This window comes from Hemibagrus wyckioides, linkage group LG08, assembly GCF_019097595.1.
Source record: "Hemibagrus wyckioides isolate EC202008001 linkage group LG08, SWU_Hwy_1.0, whole genome shotgun sequence".
In the NCBI taxonomy this organism is placed as follows: Eukaryota; Metazoa; Chordata; class Actinopteri; order Siluriformes; family Bagridae; genus Hemibagrus; species Hemibagrus wyckioides.
This window is the reverse complement of record NC_080717.1, coordinates 28,109,376-28,136,044: the sequence shown is the minus strand read 5'-3', so window position 1 is coordinate 28,136,044 and position 26,669 is coordinate 28,109,376. Positions and strand designations below refer to the sequence as shown.

The following is a 26,669-nucleotide window of genomic DNA, read 5'->3' as shown; positions in this document are numbered from 1 at the left end:
TGGAAAATGATAGTGCATTAAAATTCCATCTTAGTAATGATCTAGAGAGTATTGTGTACGTGGGGGGGTCTTGACATCACCGTGAAAATGGATATCATATGGCCAAGCAAAGGAAACTTCCCAATTAAGCAGACCAAATGACATCATCAACCAGAGACTGAAATAACAGGGTTTATAAACCCTCTCTTCAGAGGCGGCTACGCAGATTAACAAGCCGATAAGAAAGCACACTTTCATTTTAATAAAAAGGAGAGAACAAAAGAGCTCATTCAGCATGGCGAGACACAGCGACAGGAGAGTGCCGAGTCACGATACGGCCTTAAACTTTAGATTTTTTTTTTTTTCGAGCCTGGGGTTTGATTCATTGAGAGTAACTAAACACAGGAGGATAAGGTTGTGGTCTTGGCAACGTTCTGAAATCAGAACACGAACTAAAACTTATGAGAAAATAGCAAACTGAAATCAGATCTGTTTATTATCAGGCTGCGTGCTGGCCAAGTCGAGTCGTCCAATCAGTAAAAATAAATAGGCGTTATAGTGAGCATGTAGTTCTGTGTGTAGTCGAGTTACAGGATTTGTTCAGCCATTAGAGAAAATGACAGAGAGGTGAATAGCTGGAAAGGAGCTAATCCATCTGCATCTGCACAACCTCACGAAACCTCAAACCCGCCATCAGCCTCTCGGCTACGGAGGACTGAATCACGCAACAGCGTCTGTTTTAAAACTTGACTGCTAATTTTAGCTGACTTACAGTCCGCTAACCTGACAGGATTTCTGCAAGTCATTCTGATAAATATTTATAAACTTCACTGCTAATGCTACCAGACAGCTAATGTGAGGTAACTAGAAAGGACTGTAAGTCATTAATTCTAAGATCATTATTTCTGAAAAGTCATATTTATAAAGGTTTTAAGCGCTTCACTGTAGCATGAGTTTACTGTTACTGCTAGATAGCTATAGCTAATATGAGCTGAACTGACAAGATTTCTCACAGTACTTAAATCATATTTCTCTGCTAATCCTGCCAGACACCTATCATGAGCTAACCTGACTGCATTTCTGAGAGGATTTTTAAGTCTTAATAATCTTCACAGCTTCACAGTGTTAGCCAGCAAGGTGAGGTAGGGATTTTAAAATAATCTGGCTAACCCAAGCTTATGGTGAACGCCAGCTAGCTAGCTAACATGAGCTAATTTGACAGGATTTCCAAACGATTCATAAATGCCCATAATCCTCAATAGCTAGCTAGCTAAACATAACCTAATCTGCCATTAATCATTCAGACATATTCATAAATATTTGTATTATTCATTTTTATTGCTATCCAGGTAGCTAATATGAGCAAAATGTCTGTGTGTATGTAAGCCATATTTATAACCTTTGCTGTTAAAGTCATTAATAGCTAGCTAAGGTTAAGCTAATTTGACAGGATTTCATAGAGGATTTCAAAAGTTATTCCTAAATATGCCTAATACTCTGTAGCTAATTAAGCTAATATGATATTAAATGTTTAGGTCACATTTGTAAATTGTTGTCATTTTCACTGCTAAGGCTAGACAGGGTCAGTGCAGGGGGAAAAAAACTTGTCTGAGGTTGATAAACTATGGGCACAGACAGAATGTAAACATCCATTATAATCAGGTCAGTGCTGTGCGATCAGAGTGACTAGCGCTGCACTTAATACAACAGTAAACATTCAGATTTTTGTCTGCTCCATGACAAGCCAATAAAAATAAGCCAGCATTGTTAGCGGTGCTTAGGAATTCATTGTTTTCTCTGGATATTCGGTTATCTCATCAGTCAAAAATCCTTGCCTTCATTTCATCACAGCTGAGTTTATACTGGCACACGCTAGCGCACTTTTAGCAAACATTAACACAACTACAAATAACCGGAGGTTTGGAGCATGGGTCATCTTGTTTAGCCATTATTAATGTTCAAACATTTGCTCCATTTAACACTAGTTACTAATTTTTCTTTTAAAAATGTTCACTCTGAGAAAGAGCTCCACTATTCATACTTTAATAACCGCAATAAGCACAGATTATTATTAATAAACTCAGATTATGTTCTTTTTCTAAACTTCATTTACAAATAACAAGGTTACCGCTTAGACTTTTATTAGAAATGAAATTATTATTTTATTAGAATGAGTGAAATACTAATCACACATATCCTGCAGATGTGGAAGATTATCTCAAAACATCTGGAAAATTCCAGAATTATATAATTTTTTTTTTACAATTACACACAATGAGTACACTATTTGTATACACATAAATGAACCGAATGTGTGATGAATGTGTCTAGTCAAATTTCTATTTATCTCTAGACAAAGGAGTACCCTTAGACATGAACTATGTAGGTTAAAGGTAGAGGTCTGACCTTCTTCCAGCGCCTCACGGTAAGAGACGGACGTGCTCATGGTTCGGTTTTTCTCCACCAGAGTGATTGTGGCATTGCGTAGACGAGACTCTCCATGCTGCTCATGTGGTCCGTCCTGATTGACATGGTTGCCAGAGGGCCGGATGGCTGGCAGGTTTATCTGCGCGGTCATGGTGGGACTGCCTGAAAGGATAGTATTATCATAGAGGTCAGAGTTTACTCCAAGAGGTCCTCTGTCTAATCTGTTGATATTTCTGTTCCCTTTCAGCATATAGCATCCTAAATATCTTGAGTGGAAATACTCTTTATTGCCAAAAGTTTTGGGACACCCCTCCAAATCACTGAATTCAGGTGTTGTTTTTCAGGGGTTGGGCTCGGCCCCTTAGTCCCACTCAAAGGAACATTTTGGATATTTTATGCTCCCAACATTGTGGGAACAGTTTGTGGATGACCCCTTCCTGTTCCAGCATGACTGCACACCAGTGCACAAAGCAATGTCCTGAGTCCTGACCTCAACCCCATAGAACACCTTTGGGATGAATTAGAACGGAGACTGCAAGCCAGACCTTCTCGTCCAACATCAGTGCCTGACCTCACAAATGCGCTTGAATGAATGGTCAAAATTCCCATAAACATACTCCTAAACCTTGTGGAAAGCCTTCCCAGAAGAGTTGAAGCTGTTATAGCTGCAAAGGGCGGGACAACTCCATATTACATTCATGTGCATGTAAAGGCAGATGTCCCAAAACTTTTGCCAATATAGTGTATCTGATGTAGAGTTAGTTTCAAAGGTCTATTTATTTATTATGTATTAATATAGAGCAGAAAAGTGTCACAACTGAAAATGATTCACTCTGAGTGTTAGGATAAAATATGTCCTGTATAAACTGTTATTATTTATTTATATCATTATTATTTATTACTGTTATTATTAATAAGTCACACTACGGTGTTTAATAAGAATGGTGTGGAATGTGTACATATATTATCTGTGATTTGTGAACTTTAATATTGATCTGCATCAATAGGTACAAAGTGCATGACTAAAGGAATTAATATACTGCACATTTTCACCCTTTTTGTTTACCACCAAATAATTAACAATGACCACTCCATTAAAAACAATTGGGTGGTCTATGAATTTGACACAGCACTTTTGCATAGTTTCTGCAAGATCCTTCAGTTTATCAAACAGAACTCTGGTCCAAAAAACCTAAAAGCATTCTTGCAATTGATTTTGTTTTGCTTTTTGTTGCAGGCTTTCATTTACATTTTTTTTGCCCTAACATGAGCTCGGTATGCAGCCAGAACAAACGATCGACCCCATAAAGGCATCTCACGAGTCTTACATAGTTCCAGCAAAGAAAGTGAGGTCAGTTGGAGGTAAAGTAAGGCTTGTTAAATGTTTTTATTGCTTAAGCTTTAGTTCACCTGGCAGGCAATTGAGAACAAAAATAACAAACCGGTCCTTTAATCGCTTTAAGTGCTCTATGAAGCGAAATGAAAATGTTTGGTGGTATATATTACATGTTTTAAAAATAATTCCCTAAATGTGTATAAATTCGGTATGTGTACCGATGTTGGTGAAGTTGAAGCGTGTTGCAGAAGGTGAGCTGAGGGTGGATGCAGGTGAAAAAGGGGAGGAGCCTGGAGAGTCCTGAATTCCACCGTTTGGATGACAGTTCAGCCAATCACGCGCGTCCTCTGTGCCCCGACCTTGAGGCAGGTGAGCATACCTAATGAAATAACACACTGATTGGACAGGTACAGTACAGTCTCACACACACAAACACACACGCACACACACATATTCAAATAGTCTGAAACACAAAGTTGGTAGCTCCAGGACAGGGGCCTGCACTCGAACCAGCACAATGTTACACAACTTCCACAGGCTTTTTATCATTTTCACTACAACACACATTTCTGTTAGCTTCGTAAACAAGAAAGCCAGACATTCCGGTTGCACAAATTTTAGTATATACACAAAACACAAGCAAGCTTTTAGACCAGCAAGCCGGTGTGACCACACACAAACACTTTTACCTGTCCTGCCTCTTCAGCAAGGTGTTATGGCTGAATTTAGGGCTAACATCAGGAGAAGAAAAAGGGTTATCGGGTGCAGGGGTAAGCGTAGACACAACAAGGAAGAAAAGAATGTCAAATAAACAAAAAAAATGATGGAGGAAGATAAAAAGGGATTTAAAGGAAAAGAGGATAAGGAATTGTAAGATAAGATGTTTTTTCATTGCGCCAACACCTGAATGGATCATTAGTGCAGAATATGCAGCATCATGTACAGCCAAGACCAAACAAAGACAGATTAAAGAAGTTTACATGAAAAACGTAAGATATAGCATGTCATAGGGGTCCATTACATGGCCAAAAATTAAAAGAAACTGTGCAAATAATCATGAGGGCTAAGACGTTGAGGAACAGCATTCCTGTCTTTCAGGTACCACTATATATAGAGATACACCCTGTCCATCAGTGGACAAGAAACCACCATAGGACCACCGCTAAGCAGTTAGTATGTGGGTGGTGGTTTATTCTAAGCACAGCAGTGCAACTGATATGGTAGTGTGTGTGCTGGGTTGAGAAACAGACCACCAACTAAAATCTCCAGCCAATAGCAGCTCTATGGCCAGAACCTGACACATGCCCTGTACTAGGGAAATCAATATGCATACATTATTCTAAATGAACAAATCATTTGTTCTAAACAGATACATAGATACGAATATGAGGCACACTACTGTTTTCTGTGCCAGAAAGATTCACATGGTATTTGGTTGAGAATAGCGCTGGATGCAAAATAGTGGTGGTTGCTTTCGAGCAAGCAATCAAATATAACCACATTTCTTAACCTGCCATGAATTTACAGCTTTCATTCATTCTTCTTTAGTAACTGCCTGGTCAAGGTCATGGTGGTTTAAATTAGGCTACTAGTGTGGTCATATTTGCAGAAACCAAGTAAATTTGTTAAAATGATTACAGGAAGGTACAAAAAAATTACCCATATGAGCAGGACTTCAAAAAACACAGTCCTCTAGGTTAGACCAATTATGAACGCAAATGATGTACCTGAGGTTATGAAACTGTTTGAGATACATAAGTCAAAGATATTCAACAAAGATAACATAAGATATTTTCAAGGCTAACGAGATAAAGATACATGTCACTGTGTTACATCCCTACACTATACAATGTTCTTTGCATGTCCAGTATCCCAGATCGATGTGGTAGACGGCTGCTGATTTTTTTTGTTGTTGTGCAATTAGCTTCAAAACACATTTCAAATCTATGGATCCTAAGCCTCACCTGTCTGCCTGCCCAGTCCGGATGGTTCCAGGGCGGTCAGGGCATGCCGAAAGCATCTCTTCTTTGCCCAGAGACACCTTCATGCTGTCACTGCTTGTTGAGTTCTGCATAATTGGTAGATTTTCCCCATGCAGGAGATCATGTGTGGTTCCGGTACTAACTGGTGGTGCCTCCAGAGTGTAGGTTTGCATTGTGTGTGGGTTGGAGATTATAGTGGATTTCTTCGTGTTGTCAGAGGTGGTGATGGGGGTTGGTTTGGTCCCTGGTTTACCCACAAAGAGTCTTGTGATCAAGCAGTAGATAGGAAAGAAATGGGGGATATTAAGTGTGAATTTCTTAGAACTGAATAGAATATAAGAACTGAAACTGAACCACTACATATTCAAATTAAACATCTCCAGAACTTAAACTGGCAAATGTGCAATAGTTAAAAGTATTATAGCTGGTATTATAGGGAAACCACACAGTCCAGAGGTCTCTCTGGCTCTTTATATGCAGGCTGTACACAAGGCCATTGGCTTTCAAAGTAAAATGTAAGATAAGAAAGACAACATGGACAGATAAGTTTAAAAGAGACCCCCTTTTCTCATTACTTCATGAGTTGCCTGGTCGATAACATCAGCCTATCGTATTTCTGGTTCACCACAAAGTAATCAGTCAAAGCTTAAACAAATACTGGACTCCCACTCTCACCTTCAATCATACCCCCTTCTACCAGTGACTGAACACGTGCTAATTGAAGCAGACAAAAAATCAAAAAGATTCAAAGATCTCTACAGGTGCTTTCACATCTATTAGTCTGGAATCCAAATGAAATATACCTGTATACCAAATATACCTGAACCGCTATGTCACCTGTCTAAAGAACTGCACCACAGAGGAAAATAGACTAGGGTTCTTTTCAAATTGAATAAACATTGTTTCTACCATACTGGTTCATTTGACTGATACTGATCTAGCCTAAGGTCTAGTCCAAGAAATGTCTAGAAGGGTAAATAGTGGGGAATACTGTCTTCTAAGCAGCAGTCGATGATCTCAGGATGCTTTTCATGGCTTAGAACCAAAACAGCTTTTTAAAGGTGATGTCAAATCAGAAAAGGTTAAATCTAGGACCCTAAGGGCATCTTTGGTTTGTCACTCACTTTGTAACCAAACCCTAAAACAGAGGGATTTCCTTTCAGAGACTGAAAGGAAGTGAGTACTTAGGAATCTAGAACCCTATCTATCCAAGGAAACCTTGAGGAACCTGTATTTCTTAGAATGTAGAAGGCCCAGGATCGACCGGTTTATTATGTGAATTTATAATTGCAGATTAGCAACATAATTCCAATTCAATTTCATAGCCATTTTAAGTTGTTTGAGTTGCTAGTAACTGCAAGTTCAATATAAATAGAAAATAAATATAATAGAAGCATGAATTAAATATCTCACTTGCGCAAGGTAGGGGATGATGTATCTGAGGTCTTCCCTCCTGCCTGTCTACTTGGCTGGCACTGGGCACCACCACTGGCTTTATTTACTGGTCCCAAAGCAAGGCTCTCTGTGTCCGAGAATACTCCCTTCTCCCGGTCTGTCTGGTTGGCACAGGACCTGGCCAGGCTACGGCTCTTTGGGTTGGGTAGAGTGGCTGTGCCTTTGCTAATGGGGCTAGCATCGATGGAGCGACCGGTACCACGGGTTGTGCCCATGTTGCTGTTGGAACGACTAGGCCGAGGCAGACTCCGGTATTGAAGGGTGGTTCGAGTGCTTGGTGGAAGGTACCCATCATCGACACTAGATTGCTTGCCCACTAGACGAGATGATCCAAAGCCTATGGACTTAGGGATCTTCCCTAAAGTAGCAGAGCCACTTGTTATAACTGCACCGCTGGCAGTTATTGTTGCCGCACTGGAGGTTTTCTTGAAGCCGAATGTGTTGGTGGGTATGTGGGAGCCGGAGCTCGAGGGCAGCTTCTTGCTTTCATATGTAGGTATCTGTGGTGAGAAACGACTTTTCTCTGACACTTTGGCGTCGTCTGTTTTGCCTGCAAGGAGATAAACATCACGGGCTATGAGCTGTGCTTCCCCTTTAACAGATCACAGTAGCACAAACAAAGTTGGAACATGCCTAAACCTACGGGCCTCACACTTCACTGATGCTGATAAGTGGATCGTATGCAAGCTGCAACCGCCACACATTAAACAATGTAAGGATTACAGCCTCAGATTAGATCGGTATCATTGTGGACAGCTCTTGTCTGCTAGGTAATACCTCACATGAAGGCTTGTTTTTTTACTTATAGCATGCAATTTAAAAAATAAAAGCCTTGACACTGACAGATAACTTATCTAAAAGAATAATCATAAGGATAATCCTTATACCACACTAAATATCTTTCATTTCTGATCCAGTCCCAGAAATTGAATATCATACAAATGCTTGAGATAGCAGAAAATGATTTACTTAATAATTATTTTAGCTTCTTGTTTTATCTAATGGTTGTACCTACCATTACTATGGATTTTCAATGGACTGCAGTTTGTTGGAGTCAGCGTTTTAGTCCTTGGACAGGTGATGCCCATCTGGGCACTCATTCCTCGCCTCCAAGAACCTGTTTGAGATATGGCGTGCTGTTTGCGCCCGGTCAAACTGCGCTCTGATTCATCAGAGAAATCAGATGGGTTGCACCACTTCGAGCTGGTCTCCATCTCAATTCCTGGGTCCGAGCAGCCGTCTGGGCGCCTGAGGTCGTCGTTCCAGGTGGAGTTGCATCCAATGACAGAACGCTTCTCTGCGTCTGTCTGGAGCTGATCAGGAAAGAAAAATAAACGAGAATCATTTTCCTTAGCTGAACTACGCTACAGAAATCTCTCATCTGTTAAAACCAAACCAACAGAACAACAGCTTAAAGCTATTTGCTGGAGGTGAGGATGTGATTCATTCCATCGGCATGTTAGAAATGAGTCACAAGAGCAGTCATTTCAAGCTGGATATTAGCATTAACGACTAATTTGTGTCTTGCATCAACATGATCAAATGCCATTGCAGGTTTAGATGATGTGGTGCGAAGTTGGAGCTTCCAGGCCCCTTACATGGCTCATCAAATAAACATTGCTGCTATATCTCAGCACTTCTTCAGACCTGGCCAAGATTACATCACTCCTTTCTCAGAGCAGGTCATTGTTCAACTGCTACTGAAAATACTCATAAAACATCATTGCCAAGGAAAGAATTTTAATGGCCTCCAGTTGTTATCAGGCCAAATCCAAAACACTGTTATCTCAACACTCGTATAATAAATTCGAATTCTCGCTCAGGGGGAAGGAATGGGGGAATGAGAGAGACCTGATAGAGAGAGAGAGAGAGAGAGAGAGAGAGAGAGAGAGAGAGAGAGAGAGAGAATAAGAAAGAAAATGGAAGAACATGAGAAGCAGGGTGAAAGAGGAGTAGAGACAGAGGAGTATGGAGGTGAGAGGTGAAAGATTTTTGGCTTGCGTGTAGGTTTGCAGGTGTTTGAGTTCTATATCAGTAATACAGTATGCTGGCACTCAAAGCAACATCTGAATCCACGATGCCAAGGAAATCTAAACATGGAGGTGTCTGTCTTCTTTCTTGAATGAAAAAAGATGTGTTACAAACATTTCTACATTATACAGAGATGGTTGTATGCTAACAGGGAGTCATCAGATTAGAGCACACAACCGATACTTGTGGCTGTATTTAGCTATGGCTAGCCATCACCAGTCCACAATAAGTAAGTTTAAGTAGCAACAAAAGGTAGACAGATTGTGCTTGTCTCCACTATAAACAGTTAATTAGCCCTGCATACGCTGACCTGCCCAGACCTCATAACGGAAGCAGGTAAGCCAATCAGATGAGTCATGCTAACAAAGTCAGCACATGTACCAGACACAGTTGCTGATAAGAGCCTACCAACGTTTGATCTAATAAGTAAAGCCACCAACCAAACCTCCACCAGAGCACCTCTGAGGAGATCAAAGCCAGGTTTGTACTGTATATAATAACAAACAGAGACCATCCGGATTAAATTAGGAGATTAAATTGAGAACAGTTAAAGTTTTATGATGCCTATCCTGTCCCTAAACCCAAATCAAGTTTCTGTTGATGACCAATCTGAGATAAGTAAAACCAGCAATAAACAGATGGAAGCTGAGACCACACGTGATTCCATTAGGACTCCAAAGAGGAATGGAAGCAAACCAAAGGGTCTACATTTGTGGTTTATTTCACCACTTCTGGTGTTGTTGATGTAGGTGATAGGAATTCTCTAGTTAATGTAGGTGATGGGAATTCTCTAGTTAATGTAGGTGATGGGAATTCTCTAGTTAATGTATGTGATGGGAATTCTCTAGTTAATGTAGGTGATGGGAATTCTCTAGTTAATGTAGGTGATGGGAATTCTCTAGTTAATGTATGTGATGGGAATTCTCTAGTTAATGTAGGTGATGGGAATTCTCTAGTTAATGTAGGTGATGGGAATTCTCTAGTTAATGTAGGTGATGGGAATTCTCTAGTTAATGTATGTGATGGGAATTCTCTAGTTAATGTATGTGATGGGAATTCTCTAGTTAATGTAGGTGATGGGAATTCTCTAGTTAATGTATGTGATGGGAATTCTCTAGTTAATGTAGGTGATGGGAATTCTCTAGTTAATGTAGGTGATGGGAATTCTCTAGTTAATGTATGTGATAGGAATTCTCTAGTTAATGTAGGTGATGGGAATTCTCTAGTTAATGTATGTGATGGGAATTCTCTAGTTAATGTAGGTGATGGGAATTCTCTAGTTAATGTATGTGATGGGAATTCTCTAGTTAATGTAGGTGATGGGAATTCTCTAGTTAATGTATGTGATGGGAATTCTCTAGTTAATGTAGGTGATGGGAATTCTCTAGTTAATGTATGTGATGGGAATTCTCTAGTTAATGTATGTGATGGGAATTCTCTAGTTAATGTAGGTGATGGGAATTCTCTAGTTAATGTAGGTGATGGGAATTCTCTAGTTAATGTAGGTGATGGGAATTCTCTAGTTAATGTAGGTGATGGGAATTCTCTAGTTAATGTATGTGATGGGAATTCTCTAGTTAATGTATGTGATGGGAATTCTCTAGTTAATGTATGTGATGGGAATTCTCTAGTTAATGTAGGTGGTGGGAATTCTCTAGTTAATGTAGGTGATGGGAATTCTCTAGTTAATGTAGGTGATGGGAATTCTCTAGTTAATGCAGGTGATGGGAATTCTCTAGTTAATGCAGGTGATGGGAATTCTCTAGTTAATGTAGGTGATGGGAATTCTCTAGTTAATGCAGGTGATGGGAATTCTCTAGTTAATGTAGGTGATGGGAATTCTGGCTCTTTACAGTGAGTCAGGTCATTTGGCTCAGCTCAATGATAAGAGCAGAAAATTTTGTCTCATTGACTTTTTTCTTTTTAGACTCTATGACAGATATACAATATTATGACCATTGATAGTTTTTGACTGACATTGTTCCATAAACTTGATTGAGAATTAATTTCCAATTAGGCTGATAACTAACCACCGCACCTAATACACTGATTAAATACAGTATATCTTTATCTTTCCTGTCATGCTGCCTCGACCACGCAGCTGAAATCAAACACACGGCTATGTGTTAGCTCTCGTGTTTCGCCCAAAAGATCTGGCTCAAAGAGCAAACTCATTTGCAAACAGCACACATATCACTAGTTGATGTACTCCAGGTGAACTCGAGACAGAAACAAAAATGTGAACCAGGTATCAGAAAATGCCTTGAAACTTGAAAAATGACCTTAAAAGGAAAACATGCTGCAGGAAGGACTAATGGGTCTGTATGGTCAGACCAGCTAACAGCTGCCAAAACACGGACCGAGCTGGTCATGCTGGTCAACCATCCTAGCCAGCTGCTAAGTAATTTTCCAGCTTGTCTAAATGTTTAGATTTTCTAACTGCCTTACTGTTTGGCTGTATATATATATATATATATATATATATATATTTTTATTATTATTATTTTTTTTTACAACAACTATAAAGTCTATCACGTTGTATTAGTAGAGATCATTTAGAATGCTAATTATCCAGTTACTAATGATCTCTTTTAATTTTCCAATTTGACCAGCACAGCTTGTGCATACAGTATCCAGCTGGAAGTCAGTCAGGCCAAGATGGATTTTTTTTTAGTTTCCCCTCCTGTGAGTTTAAGTCCAGAGGATAGCCATCTGCAACTGGCTCCACTCTCAGTATGGACATTCCTCTTTCTAGTATGAAAAAGAATATGTATCTATACTTACACATAAACAATATAATGATTAGTATTCTCCTCCAAGCGTGTTGAGCAGTTTTCTATTTTCATAGTGTTGAGTTATAACTTTTGAGGAAGCACGTCAGCCTGGAACCATCCCACAATGGAGGCTGCTGTGTGTTAGGAGAAAACTAGCTGGTACGCTGACTACACTGAATGGAAAACTGTGTAAAAAAAAATGAACAAAACTGAAATGTAATTTGTAATAAAATCTGTCTTTGTTTACAGTCGTCTCCACTTTGGTTTTGGTGAGCAGGAAGTACCTCCGCTGTTAGCCTGCCTACTGAGGTTTGGAGTGACCTCGTTTGGCAATTGAACTTGGAGTTAAATTGTCCAGGAGCAGGATTTTCAATGGTCCAAATCTTTTGTTTTCTTTCAGTCTATACTTTATGAACTGTAAGTGACAACGACAGCAGTCTGTTTCCTATTACAATTCATGTACGTTCAGGTTTAGACGATCGAGCCGGCATGATGTGATGTCTGTGCTGTGTTATTTCCTTTGCTGTATTACATGTATTATATGTACCAGATGGGTGCGTATAAAGAGGTCGTGCCTGGGAAAAGAAGACATCTGGTTTTCTGCCAGTTAGGCACCAGTGAGTTACCAGGGAGAAAAAAGCTAGCTATAATTACCTCCTTAATATTATAATGCTTTTGATGCTAATCAAATCCCATATTTGGTCTTCACTTGAAATGCTGAAGTAAGGATTTTTTTATTCAAGCCTCTGTAATTCACAGCCAGTCCAACTGTGGGGGTTATCTAGCACAGGTATGTGTGTGAAGAAAATGTGGACCAGCTGGTGGGCTTTGAGTATCAGATCGAATTCTAGGTCTAGAAGAACCAGTCAAGTTTTTTTTAGACTGATCGGCCAGGGTGTCTTACTGAGGTGTGTCCATCACTCACCTGCTCTTCTATGTCCCTGCGTGGAGCAGATGGAGTGTTGACGTAGGAGCTAAGAGACGAGCTGGTGTTGAGTTCATCTGTGTCTAAAGCGTCGCTGATCCCACTGCTGACTGAACTGCTGTCGTCCCAGCTTAGAGACAAAGAGGGACAAAAATGCAGAAATGAATAAATGCATTCAAGGAAAATTCAGTTATTTTTAATTATCTCCAGTCCATCCAGGATTTTGCAGAATCTTTCTGCAGATTTGGGCCAGGACGTGTTGTATAATGTCATCATAACACACATTCTGCCAACGCCTTCTTCTATTCATGTGAGTCAAACATGAATAAAGATATCATAGAAATATATGTGTCTTCACTGGAAAGAGAACGAAAGAAGAATTTTACAATTTACAATTTTCACAAAAAAATCTGAGCAATCCTGGAGGGACTGTTTATGACATACATATATATATATATATATATATATATATATATATATATATATATATATATATATATATACATACACATGTATATATATATAAAAGTAACAAACAACACATTAGAATGCCACATGAGCATTTTAACAGCCACCGTGAAACACAAATGCCAAATGCCAAATAAAAAGAACAAAAAATACACACAGAATTAGAAAGATGCGAACGTCATTGCTTCTGCTTTCTTCTCAAGAGAAAACTACTACTTGCATTTCTACATACTTGTGACATTACACCCATCTTTATCCGTCTAAAACCATTCATTTAACCCAACACATCGTCCTCACAGCCTGTTTTACAAGACCCAGCCTGTCAGGATCCAGTAAAAATATAGCATAGTCCACAGCTCCTGTCAAACAGGACAGGTGCTGTTTCAGTTCCATATGAAAGCTTATATTCTCACTGACAGATGCAGACAGATAAGAATGGTTCACATTAGCATGTCCTGAAGTCCTGATTTATTACAGCCTGTATAGAAGACATGCAAAGATTAAGTAATCCAGATGTTTCCAAACCTGATCTAATGTAAATTCCTGCTCTGTACATTTTTATTGTTATTGTTTTCCATACTTTAACACACTCATGTAGACTATGGAACTTAGCTGATTAGTTCACTGGTTGTGTTAGACAAGATGTAACTAAACAGCTGAATAATCCTAAAAACTAGTGGATTTCTTTCTTTTTTTTTTTAATTTCAATTAATTAATTTATTTATTTGTCTTCAATAAGCACTTGATCCTGGATACTATTCAGGTGGATCCAGAGCTTATCCTAGTCACAGGTGGGAATGGATCTGATAGTCTGTCACATGGGTCAACACACACACACAAAATCGTTTACATCTATGGCCAATCTCAAGCAGCAAAGTAGACACACTGGCTTGTCAGAAGAGAGTGGAAGCCAGAGAACCCAAAAGAACCCATGTAGAGTTGGATACATGCACAGAAAGTCATAGACCTGAGACCTGGGAGCTGTGAAGGAGCAATGCTACCTGCTGCACAACAATTTGTGTTATTATGAGATCAAATCTTTATACATTATACTTGTGTGTGTAAAAGAACTAAACTCTGATTAAGCTCAATGACCTACTTGCACTAGCATGAGGGTATGTTTTCATTGCCAACTTAAAGTAAGTAAATGAGGCTGCAGTTACCTTATGATTAATTAACACCCTCTGACCAATGAAAATCAGGAATTCAAAACAATGTGGTACAAATGAATGTAATTTGGTGGGCTGGAGCTACTAGAGGACATTGTTTTTATCGTACAAAGTAATATACGGCTAAAATGGATCTCCTACATATAGTGGAACCTCGGCATACAAATGTCCTCCCTTAGGAATTTTCACCTTAAGAATTCAAATTTGCATCGGCATATGAAGCATTTTTGGCATACGAACGAACCGAATTGAACCGAACACCGGCGGAATTGCGCGTATGTCAGGGAGCCATTCAAAACTTGTTAGCATCAGTGGAAAGCAAAGAAAAGTGAACTGAAATGTTCATGCGTTCAAAAACTAGGTGATTTTTCAGGTGTTTTTTTTTGTTGACAGATTGGGGGCGTGGGTGGTCTGTTCTATTTTTAGCCCAAGCTTGGTGGCACGACTTCCTGTGAGGAGCCTTGACATGGAATGCTTGGCTTGGGTCAGTTCTTTGTAAGCAGACAAACAGTTTACATACGCTTCATATTGGTCATATTGGTCATATTTTTGGGCAGCTGGAACGGATTATCTGCACTTACATTCATTTCACAATATAAACTTTCACCATAAGAACTCGCCTCCAGAACGAAATGAACTTCCTATGCCGAGGTTCCACTGTCCTTTTTAATCAATTATTAAATAGTCTGAACAATCCACTGACTAATCCACTTTGAGAAAGTTATTTTGGACAGCTCTAGTTATAAGGCGGTTACATCAAATTCATCAGCCAAGTCAGCACCTCAGTGAGAGCCAGAAGAAGGTGTGAATTTGTAGCTACACGTGCTAAAAAAAACAACAACAAAAAAAAAACACTGGTTATTCGTCCACTGAAGCGGTTAAACATATAACAATGCTAGCTTATATCAACAGCTGTGCTAGCTGCTAATCCCATCCATTAGTCAGAGCTATTCAAGCACAATGTGTTGAAACTTCGAGCTAATAAGTGCCAAGGATTAGCAAACAAACCTGCCTTTTAGTCATAACTCAAGAGTGAGGTGCACACAGGGGTTTCTTATTCACACATTAGCACTTTCAAAAGAAGTACAACCCAACACGCCTGTAGTGAATTTCCCAAATCCATCATGGCTATTTTTTTATTATGTCTTGAAGAAAGTGCCCTTGGCTGACGCCTGTCAAGGGAAAATTCTACACTTGGCCAACAGCAGAATAGCACGTCTGCCTGGCTTCCCTGTTTTTGTTGTGTGAAATGCTGTCCCCATTGGGGCTATTTCTTTCTTTTTCATTGCGCGCAAGTTTGTTTTGGGTCCGTCGACCATCACGTGCTTCCATCAGGTGTTACATGCCCAAACAAAAGCAGTGAGCGGGAAATAAGATTGGGATCAGGAAAAGCATACATTAGGAGTATATTAGAAGGGAAAAAAGTACTAGAGAATGTTGATTGCAATACAGTTAGACAAGGGTAATTTTCTTTTTACAAACATAAAATCAGACTTTTCAATGCAAAGTAAAAAGAAAGAGTGGAAAGAGAAAGGTGTGGGTGTTGGCGATGCCAAAGGTGGGTCACAGAGTTGGTTTTCCTTTTCCTCACATTTGAAGAATTCTTTATTTCCCGTCCGTCTCCTGTCTGTCTCTCTTTCTAATATGGCCAATAAACTCTTGCCGCTCTGCCCAAGAACAGCCGAGCCTCAAGTATGCGTTCGAAAACACAGAGATGAGAGTATATATTAAACTCTGTTTGAAGTCTTTTCAAGCCTCCAACACAGAGATGAGTTCTGAGATGAGGGAATTTCCTGAAATGTCTGACTTTGCGTATATAGGTTAGTTTGAAAAAAGGAACCAGCGTGTTCTTTGTGACAAGGTGAATCTGAGTAGAAACATCTAACCAAACAAGACAGAGCACTATTCTTCTTTAATAACATCTCCATTCATTCTGTCAGGTTACCATCAACCAAACCAGACATTACTCAATAACACACATCATAATGAATCAGAAAATTCATTAACTCAGTAGACAGGTGGTCAGACGCAGTGCTGTACTGACACACAGGAAAACACACCTACCTCCCCCCACGCTCAGGAGACAGGATTAGTGCCATGCCCTAAAGTCAAATCCAGTGAAAGCATGACGGGGGAGTCCATTGCGCAGGAAACGGGGGAGGGGGACTGCTTTGTTAAAGAGCGTTATTAAAGATCCAGCAAGTTCCAGCCACACTGCCCCGTCTGGTTTGCTTTGGATGGAGGGTTAATTAGTTCTGCCCTGATCACCATCTCCTGGACCTGAAACAGCCTGAATAACCTTTCCGAATGTGTCAGGATCCACAGTGAGACTTTGGAAGTTTCACTACAATGGGTTGAGAGGAACAAAGCTAAACAATAAGGGGAATGAATAACAGAGAAGCTAGAACCAATCGAAACTCGCACATGGCAAAACAAATGTCACAGTACCTGAGGAGATTTCCATGAGAGTGTATCGAAAATAATTTCAGGGGGGAAACGGAGTACAACAGACCTACTCGCAAAATAAATAAATAAATAAATAAATAAATAAATAAATAAATAAATAAATAGGTGGGTCCAGAGAATTGAGAATTGAAAAAATAGAGAATTGAACGAGGGAGAAGAAGAAAAATAACACTAACACACAGATGTTAAGGAATAACGATAACAAACTGATGCTAACATCCAAGCAATCAGTTACTTGAGAATGTAAAGTGCTGACACTGGTCACAACATGAAGTAAATGTCCCGCAATATCAATATAATATCATATCGGAAAGGACGTTCTTGACTATCCAAAACACACAGATAAGCTGACAAACTGACCACTTGTACCTGACACAAAATTCAGTTTTCAGTACCCCTTTACTCAGTATGCAGTATTAAGAATGCAGTATTGAGTTCTGGGTTTTCAGCACTTTTAAGTAATTGTATGTAACTTGTTCAGCAATTCATACTTAATATACAGTAGTCACAATTCAGTACACTGAATGTCAGTACTCAGTACTCAGCAATTTGTCCTGGTATGCGATACTCAGTATTTAGTACTCAGTAGTCCATCTTCAGTACTTGGCATGCAGTAATTCATGCTTAATATGCACTACTCAGTATTCAGTACTCATCAGTCTGTCTTTATTACTCAGCATTCAGTCATTCAAGCCTAATATAGCAATATCCAGTATTCAGTACTCAGTATTTAGCACTCAAAATAGTCATTCATAAGTAATATACAGTGTTCAGTTTCAGTACTTAGTACTTGTGTGTCAGCACACACACACACACATCTTTACTCATTAATCACAAGTCAGCATTCAGTATTGTGATGTAAATGCAACCTGTTGCAGTGAAGTATTTAAAAGCAAACTACTAAACTAAACTAAACAATAAACACAACAGAATCAACATGCGCATTGCCATCACACTCTCACTCTCTCTTTCTCTCTCTCTCTCTCTCTCTCTCTCACACACACACACACACACACACACACACACACTACAACAGTCCCACGTGGCAAAGGAAAGCGTCCTCATAATTCACGAAACAAAGGAAAATTCCTGCTCACTAGTCCGGAGAGATGGCGGTGGAGTGGCCACTGAAGCTGAGCTGCATGCCGGGGAGCTTCATGAGTTCACCTCCACTCTGTCTCACTCCTTTACAGCCTCTCCCTCCCTCTCTTTCTCTCTCTTTCCCACTGTTTCTCCCACTCTCTTTCTCCCTCCTGCTCTCTGCCTCTCTCTCTCTCTCTCTCTCTCTTCTCTGTAGAATGAAAATAGAGAGCGAGAGACCTAACCTCCCTTGTCACACACACACAAACACACACACACACCAGCAGGAGCCAACCACAGGTTGAGGGTGTGGCTTCAGTGAGTGAGTGTGTGTGTGTGTGTGTGTGTGTGTGTGTCAGAGAGAGAGAGAGAGAGAGAGAGAGAGAGAGAGAAGGAAGTAATCTGATCTTAGAGTTAGTAGAGTTAATTCAGATAGGGATCTCATCACATTTAATAAATCACAGGATTCTTTCCGCATAGAAAACACAAATCTAAACATCTGGAACATCCAGAAGATTTATATATACATATCATACTTATGCATCTACTAATGGTTTAAGCACCTCAATAAACAGCCAGCAAGTGTAGTGACGAGACCTGTGTACCTAATAAACTGACCAGTGGAATAAAAGACAATATAGGAGCTTCATAAATACCACTGGAAAAAAAAAATGTCACAAGCGTACGACACTCGCATGGAGAATACTTCCCAAAGTGCATGGTTCAGGCAGCGTAACATCTGGAAAGACATTGCAGTGCAATAAACTGTAGTGAAGAGTGATAAATAAGTCAGTGACCATCTACTTTTACACCTGACATAAATCTAACGTGGCAGAGCAGGTTAGGGGCAGAAGGGTTCTTACGTGACACAGGTGAGGACAGTAAATAAAAACAGGCAGAGTAGGTTTGTATGTGAAACTGAAAGGTAGGAAAAAATTGGAACGAATTGGTTTACAGAATTCCCATTTACTCCTCAGATGAATGTATTTAACACCACAGCACTCTCGAGTCCGCAAATCTGATTGGTGAATTTTTTTTGAGAAAGGTTTAAGACATTTATTTTGCCTTTCTGGAAGGAGTCTCCAGTGTCTGTGCTTTGTAACAGCCAGAAGTAAAGCTGTACGTTTTCTGACACAGGAGAGCCTTAAGAATGGAGGGTTTTATGGTTTCTGGGTAAGATGATAAGCTGCATTTTTCTAGTCTTAATCACTCTGATAGAGAGAGGGAGAAAAGGGAAGGACTGTTTATAGCTGTTATAATGCAAGTAATAACAGGAACTATCTTGTTCCATTGCATGTAAATGTAACACTAAACAGATAACAAACATGACATCCATCCTACACAGGATCATGGGGAAACTGGGTCTCAGGGCACAAGGTGCTGGACACCCTGCATGAGGTCACAATCGCTCACACACTCATTCACCTATGCAGACACTACCGACCATTTAAAGATGCCAATCAGCCTACCACGCATGTCTTTGGAAACCGGAGTACCCGAAGGAACCCCTTAAAGCACATAGTCCTTTTTTTTTTTTTTTTTTTTAGATATTTACTTTTCCTTTGCAAGTGTGTGTTGTTCTGAGTAGCATGAATTATAGACTAGTAAAAGTATTTAAGCTGCCTGGCTCTATACAAACCTGGCCCAATTAGTTTACTCTCCGGAGGACTTTTCTGGGTCACTTCATGAGGTCAGAGGTACAAGACTATGAAGAGTAGGATTACCACCAAATACAGGTCTGTTGGAAATGTTTACCGCAACAGGCTTCGTGTTTTAAACACTGGTAAGGGATAAAGATGGACCAAGAACGCAAAGTTGTTTTAGAAGCACAACATCGGGATGTAATCAGGCAGAACATGCAAACAGTTACTGCAGTATATTTAGCGAAGTTATGAGGTTTGAGCCATTATAAAACGAAACAACCAGGCACGGACACATACATACATACACACACATACACACACACACACGCATAAACACAGTCTAGCGCTTGCGTCCAAACCTCCTCAGCCAAGCATGTGTAATGACATAGATTCCAGAGAGCCGAATGAGTGTGTGGTATCCAGAGTAGTTCCTGTCTACGCTTTGTCTCTGTCTCTCCCTCTCTCTGTCTCTCTTCACCACTCTAACAGGTCTCACTCCATACTGTTCTTATTTAAAGACTTTTGTTCTCTCGCTTCTGGGAAAGGCGAGGTGTAATTTGCATGCTTAGTCCGTTGTTCTTTTGAATATGGAAACTGTTTGGAGGAGACACTGTTTACAGTGGCACAGTTTCATGTGGCATCATTTCAAAATGACCGGTGGGAGCAGGGTTTGAGTTCGGCCTGGGCTACTGAGGATTGATAGACTTTGAAAGTTGTACACTGTGTTGAGGAACAATGATCCGTGCTGCATTAACAAAGGCTAGCAATGTCGAAGAAGTCAACATTTGCATAGGGTCAAGAAGTTCCATAAGGTGACCTGATGCTATGGCTGTACATGTTGTGGACTCCGTTTAAACCGTGGCCTTTGTGGAATGGCTCTGCTTTTGAAAAGCGTTTGAGGGTGGCACAGTAGCGCAGTGGATAGTGTTGCCGTCTCATGGCTCCAGGCTCCCGTTTGATGCTGAGCTCGGGTTTCTGCTTGTGTGGTGTTTTGCACATCCCCCTGACCACATGGGTTTCCTCCGGGTTTTCTGGTTTACTCCAGCCTCTCAAAAACGTGTGTCTGTTTGTGGATTGGTTGTACATTGCCACATGTATGTATATGTATGCCACTTTCTGAAAAGGAATAAATAAATGGCATGTATTTGCCACTTACCCAAGACAGGATGTAATTTATCTTATCTTCAAATGGTCAATGATTTGGTTTATTGGTTCTAGGAATTAAACCAAACTAGGAACTCACAACCTTCTGAACCCTAAGTGAGATCCCATCATAGAGATTTGAGTTCTTTAAATCAGTGATCAAGTAGTACCTTGACATTATACCTATAACATAGAATGCACAAGGTCAGGATACAGACTCTGTTGCCTGGAAACCCCTGGACCAGTTCAGGTTTAAGAGTTTTTCTATATCTGCTTGTGCAGCTGATTGTACCTCTGATCTCCAGAGCATGAAGCCTTGTTGGAAGAGTAAAATCCTCTACTCTGTTGAATCTTCCTGCCATTTTATTTGGACAGACAACAAAATGTGAACTTTCACCTACTACTACTCCTTGTTTACTATCCCACCAGTCCATTTGTTTGAAGGACAGACTTCAAACAGTGGAGAACTTCTGATTGCTCTAAAAAGTCAGGAACACTGCAGGCTTTAATGTATTCATTTAGACTGTAAAATTTTAACCAACTTTTAACTAAGAATTTTGGACACAGATCTACCAAGGCTCAAGACAAAGAGACTTGCCAGTCTTTTTTATTTTGACTGGTTACTCTTGGCAGGATCATTGTGTCTCAAAAGGAGTCATAAGTAAATGAGACTGGAGAAATCAAATATATAAATGCAATGGAAGTAATACGCAAGTAATCAGTTGCTTTCTTTTACAGAACATACCCACCTTAGATCCACTGAGGAAAAAAAGTGTGCACAAACACAAGGCTTAACAGGTCATATCTTACAACTGGACTCATTGGGGGTGCGAAAGAACCTTCCTTCAATCCCTCTCTGTCTCTTCTCGATTAGCACCTGAATAGGCAGATGGGTGGGCTGGCACTTCAGTGTTATTAAGCCTATTGTCTGAAGGTGCTCATTAGCACTGCCCAGAGTGTGAAACCCTTCCACTGTCTCTTTCTGGAGTGTTAAGAGCTTTTCACAGACACACAAAGCCAGAATCAGACTGGACTTTATGTGCTTCATCAGATCAGGAGGTTTGTTGCTGTAGAAAAGCCAACACATGTTACTACCATACAATCTTATCAAGAATCTGAAGGTTCTCCCACATCAGGATGGAATTTTGTGCTGATATTTAGTAGCTGATTTATCCTGGTTAGGGCGGTGGTGGATCTGAAGCATATGACTTGGAGCAAGACAAGAGTACATCCCGGATACACCCTTCTGTACACGCATCCAAATATTCATTTATGCCTAGGGGCAATTTATCTTAGGCAATCTAAGATAAACATCCACTGCCACGTTTTTGGTTGGTTGAAATAAACCAGAGAACTTGGAAGAAACTCACACGGACTGGAGAATTTGCACATCTTCACAGACGGTAATCCGAGCTCAGGATCGAGCAAAGGAAGCCTGGAGCTATGAGGTGGCAACCTTATCCTCTGCAGCAGCCTGCCATTTAGGGTTTTAACTCCAGCTTATTTTCCAACAACTTTAGAGATGATTGTAATACACCAAATTACTGCAACACAATTATGCCACACAATGAAGCCACTGTTTGGTAGAAAAAATCAATTGTATAAACATTTTTCTTTCATCCGTTCAGCTGTTCTTATATTGGTTGTAACAAAATGCCATGACAGTGACAAAAATACAACAAATTTACTCTCAGGTGATCCAACAGGTAGTGTTGCTGCCTCAGAGCTGTGAGGTCCATGGTTGTGTTGGTTAACTAGTGGTTCTCTGGTTTGCCCACCTCCTAAAACATGCCAACTAGCTGTTACAGCCCTTGGTATTATTGACTGGTGTACATGTTGTCAACCAAAGGACCGGTGTCCACTCCAGAGTGCATTCCTGGTGTTCCGCGGAACAGCCTCTTTGAAGCAGTTACTGAAGATGAATAAATAAATGAGTCAATCAAATTTTATTGTTGATAAAAATAATAACTGTACCATTAGGTACCATCAGGTCCTGCTGGTTCTAAGCTAAGGAGTGACCAAAACCCATGAACCTGCAACCTTTTGTATTAAATTGGTGATCAATGTTGTAGTACTTAGGCTCCTTGCAAAGTTGATCAGCTATGGAGCAGCATTTAGCTTTAAGAAAGTGGCAAGGACAAAAGAATATGAGGAAGAGACATTAAGAGGAACCAGACCCCAAAAGGAAACGTATTCAGTATATTGGGATTTGAAATCATTCCGATGTACAGGTGTAACGTAAACAGTAGTCAAACTGTCGTTTGTCAAAAGTAGTCAAAAGTCAAACTGTTCACAATGAGCATATTGTGATCAAGGGTCCTAAGATTATAAGATTAGCAAAAGGCTGATTACTTTTCCACAACAAAACCAAGAAAGAATCTCCCACAGCCTCTACCCTTGCCCCTGTAAATGGTGTTCATTTGAATTGCAAGATTTAAGTCTGATTAAGAGCTGATTGATGATCTGCTCTGAAGTGCCTCCGCCTGGCTGTCACTCATTCAGAATAAGCATCAGCAGGGGGAGAGGAAGAGGCTGAAGAGGCCATTTCCTCCAGCTGATGACAGATAAGAGGGGTCACACTGCCTCATTCTCTCCATCTCTTTCTCTCCCGGTTGTTTAGAGAGGGGGTCCGCCGTGCTGTGTTTGCTAAGCCCCCCTCCAGAGATGCTCTCTTTGGTTCGTCCGGAGTCCAGCCACAGGGAGGAAGTTCGCTCCCTTCATGCAGTTGGCCTTATCTCCAGTTCCATGACCACAGACATGCAAACGCACTCGGTATGTACGGAGGGATCCGTTCAGCCGAGGCTGCAACTCATCCTGAGCAAAACAACACATCGGACTGTGTGTGCCATCTCGCTTGTTTCTCATTATTCCAGTTTGAACTCTAATAAGCTCAAGATGCTTTTGTAATACAACACAATTACAACACAAAAGGCCTCTATCTTTAGCCAAGCTTTTCTAAAAAAAAATTTTTTTTAGAAACACAACACACTGCATTGAATTAAGAACAATCTTTCAAAAACTCTCTCTCTCTCTCTCTCTCTCTCTCTCTCTCTCTACCTCTCTGTCTTCATTTTCTTTCTCTCTGAAGCAGTAACAGTAGCTTTAGGGATTTTTTTGTCCCAGGCTCTAGCCAGCATTAGCAGCATTCGGGGTCACTCCCCTCCCACACACACACACCCTCAAAAGCCCACCCACACCCTCACACCCCAACGCACATCTGGATCTGATTGCTTGAAGAATCTATTAGCTCTTTTACATAGTTACGATGCAGGCACCTGCTTGGATCTGGACTGGTCCACACTTTTCCTCGGTTTTGTAGTTATCACAATGTACAAAACTTCCCATGGTGTGAACTTGTTTGTCATTTCAAAAACATCAGTTGAAATATTACTGCAAGAAAATGTACCCTAAATATAAACCAATGGGTTAGGGGTCAGGCTTATCCAGTTCACTCCCATCTACAAAGAGGATCCTGAATGCTAGCAAAGCTTCCTTTAACCAGCTCCTCTCAAAACACATGCATATTGCTCGGCCATGTCTTTGTGCCGAGGATAGAAGTTTTAACAAACCGTAAGCATCCGAGTAAGCAAATCATAGCATTATAAAGAGGAGCGACAAGATGATGTCACCAAATGAGCTCCAGGCAAACATGTGCAGTAATGGAGAGACTTGCTACATCCTTATTTACTCCAAAAAATCTGTTTCCATTGCCCTTCACCACATCTGCACAATGTCACAAACATGTTGAAAACCCTGTTATTGACAGACAGGAAGTCGCACACATGCCCACAGAATCGCCTTACTGTCTTAGCGAGGACCTTCCATTGATCTGATTATTAAGACAGCTAATTAATCTTATGCTACACCTACAGCTAATCCTGGCAACGTAAGAAAACATTTGATCTCTTACTTGTTTGTTTGAAAGATGCAGATTCTTGTGGGGACGAGCCGAAAAAAAAGACAAACCTGTCAGAAATATGTTCTACACCGAGATAGTAAAAATGCCCCCACAGGCACCTCTTTCTATTCAATGTATGTGTGTGTGTGTGTGTGTGTGGACAGGCCCTGGGTGCCACAGGAGCGTGAGACAGAGAAAGAGATTTACTTCAGTCTGAAGAGCTTTCCATCCCTCTTACACTCAACCCCCCTCTCTCTCTCTCTCTCCGACATATTCATTCTCTCTCTCTCTCTCTCTCTCTCTCTCTCTCTCTCTCTCTCTCTCTCTCTCGTTTTGATGAATCATTCTGTTTTGATGAGCTCCTGAACTTTCAGTGAAATGTTCAGTTGTACTTTGGTTTATGGATCAGAATGATAATTTAGTGCTGGGTTTTTCGGAGCTCACACCAGCCACAATACCACAACACAATCTGTTCTAACCCCCACTATAATTCAGCAAACCATACACACACACACACACACACACAAACCTGTACTTTTAAACTGTACTTTTATCAGTTTTATCTCAAACAGACTTGTTTTTGTGGATTGTGACACACTGTTAATATCAAAAATGAACTACAGAGTTTTACTAAAAGCCACAGCCCCACTGCTGCTGCTAATACTGCTGCTAACATTGCTAATACTGCTGCTGCTAATACTGCTGCTGCTAACACTGCTAATACTGCTACTGCTAATACTGCTGCTTCTAATACTGCTGCTGCTATTACTGCTACTGCTAATACTGCTGCTAACACTGCTGCTATTGCTACTGCTACTACTACTACTACTTCTTCTACTAATAATAATAATTGCCTCTTTGTACTAATGTTTCAGATTTTTTTGGTATTGAGTTTGCATTTTCTTCTTGTTTGCATGTTTTTTTTTTTCAGGATTATCCAGTTTCCTCTCATTTCCCAATTAGCGTGTGATCTGATTAAACCGTAATCTGTCTAAACAAACTAGCTGTGTGTCTCATCTGATTTACACTATATTGCCAAAAGTATTGGGGCATCTGCCTTTCCATGCACATGAATGTAATATGGAGTTGTCCCGCCCTTTGCAGCTTCAACTCTTCTGGGAAGGCTTTCCACAAGGTTTAGGAGTGTGTTTATGGGAATTTTTGACCATTCCTCTAGAAGCACATTTGTGAGGTCAGGCACTGATGTTGGACGAGAAAGTCTGGCTCGCAGTCTCCACTCTAATTCATCCCAAAGGTGTTCTATGGGGTTGAGGTCAGGACTCTGTGCAGGCCAGTCAAGTTCCTCCACACCAAACTCACTCATCCATGTCTTTATGGACCTTGCTTTGGTCACTGGTGTACAGTCATGTTGGAACAGGAAGGGGTCATCCCCAAACTGTTCCCACAAAGAGCATGAAATTGTTCAAAATGTCTTGGTATGAAGCTGAAGCATTAAGAGTTCCTTTCACTGGAACTAAGGGGCCGAGCCCAACCCCTGAAAAACAACACCTGAACTCAATGATCTGGAGGGGTGTCCCAAAACTTCTGGCAATATAGTGTATTTATGTGCTGTTGTAGACCATTATTAAGTACTGGTTAGAAGGTTAGAATTTTTTTTATTAACTTATCATGCAGTCTTCTGGATTCTTTTTAGATTTAGTAAATTCTTTTGAATGCAGAAATGGATCATGACAACAATCACGATGATGGCAGAAAGTTTTTACAGCATGTGTCATCTATGGGATGTGGCTTTCTAATCCTGCAGATGGAAATAAAAAGTATGTATGTGAGTATGCAAGCAGCAAAGTGCTTCTGCTTTTCGCTTCTGCATACAAAGTGCACACAAATTCATACATCATGGATAAACCAGAGTGAAGAAATATTAAGACTTGG

General features: G+C 40.3%; 1 protein-coding gene across 1 annotated transcript in view; it reads right to left on the bottom strand.

Moving 5' to 3' along the window:
- Nucleotides 1-26,669, bottom strand: part of nav2b (neuron navigator 2b) — a 98,646-nt gene that overhangs the window by 20,563 nt on the left and 51,414 nt on the right. Inside the window, exons 12-17 of the mRNA XM_058396719.1 lie at nt 12,910-13,039; nt 8,195-8,492; nt 7,138-7,729; nt 5,707-5,988; nt 3,961-4,121; nt 2,386-2,568 (exon numbers count right to left, since the gene is read on the bottom strand). Coding sequence (XP_058252702.1) covers nt 2,386-2,568; nt 3,961-4,121; nt 5,707-5,988; nt 7,138-7,729; nt 8,195-8,492; nt 12,910-13,039 — 1,646 coding nt within the window. The remainder of the gene's footprint in view (nt 1-2,385; nt 2,569-3,960; nt 4,122-5,706; nt 5,989-7,137; nt 7,730-8,194; nt 8,493-12,909; nt 13,040-26,669) is intronic.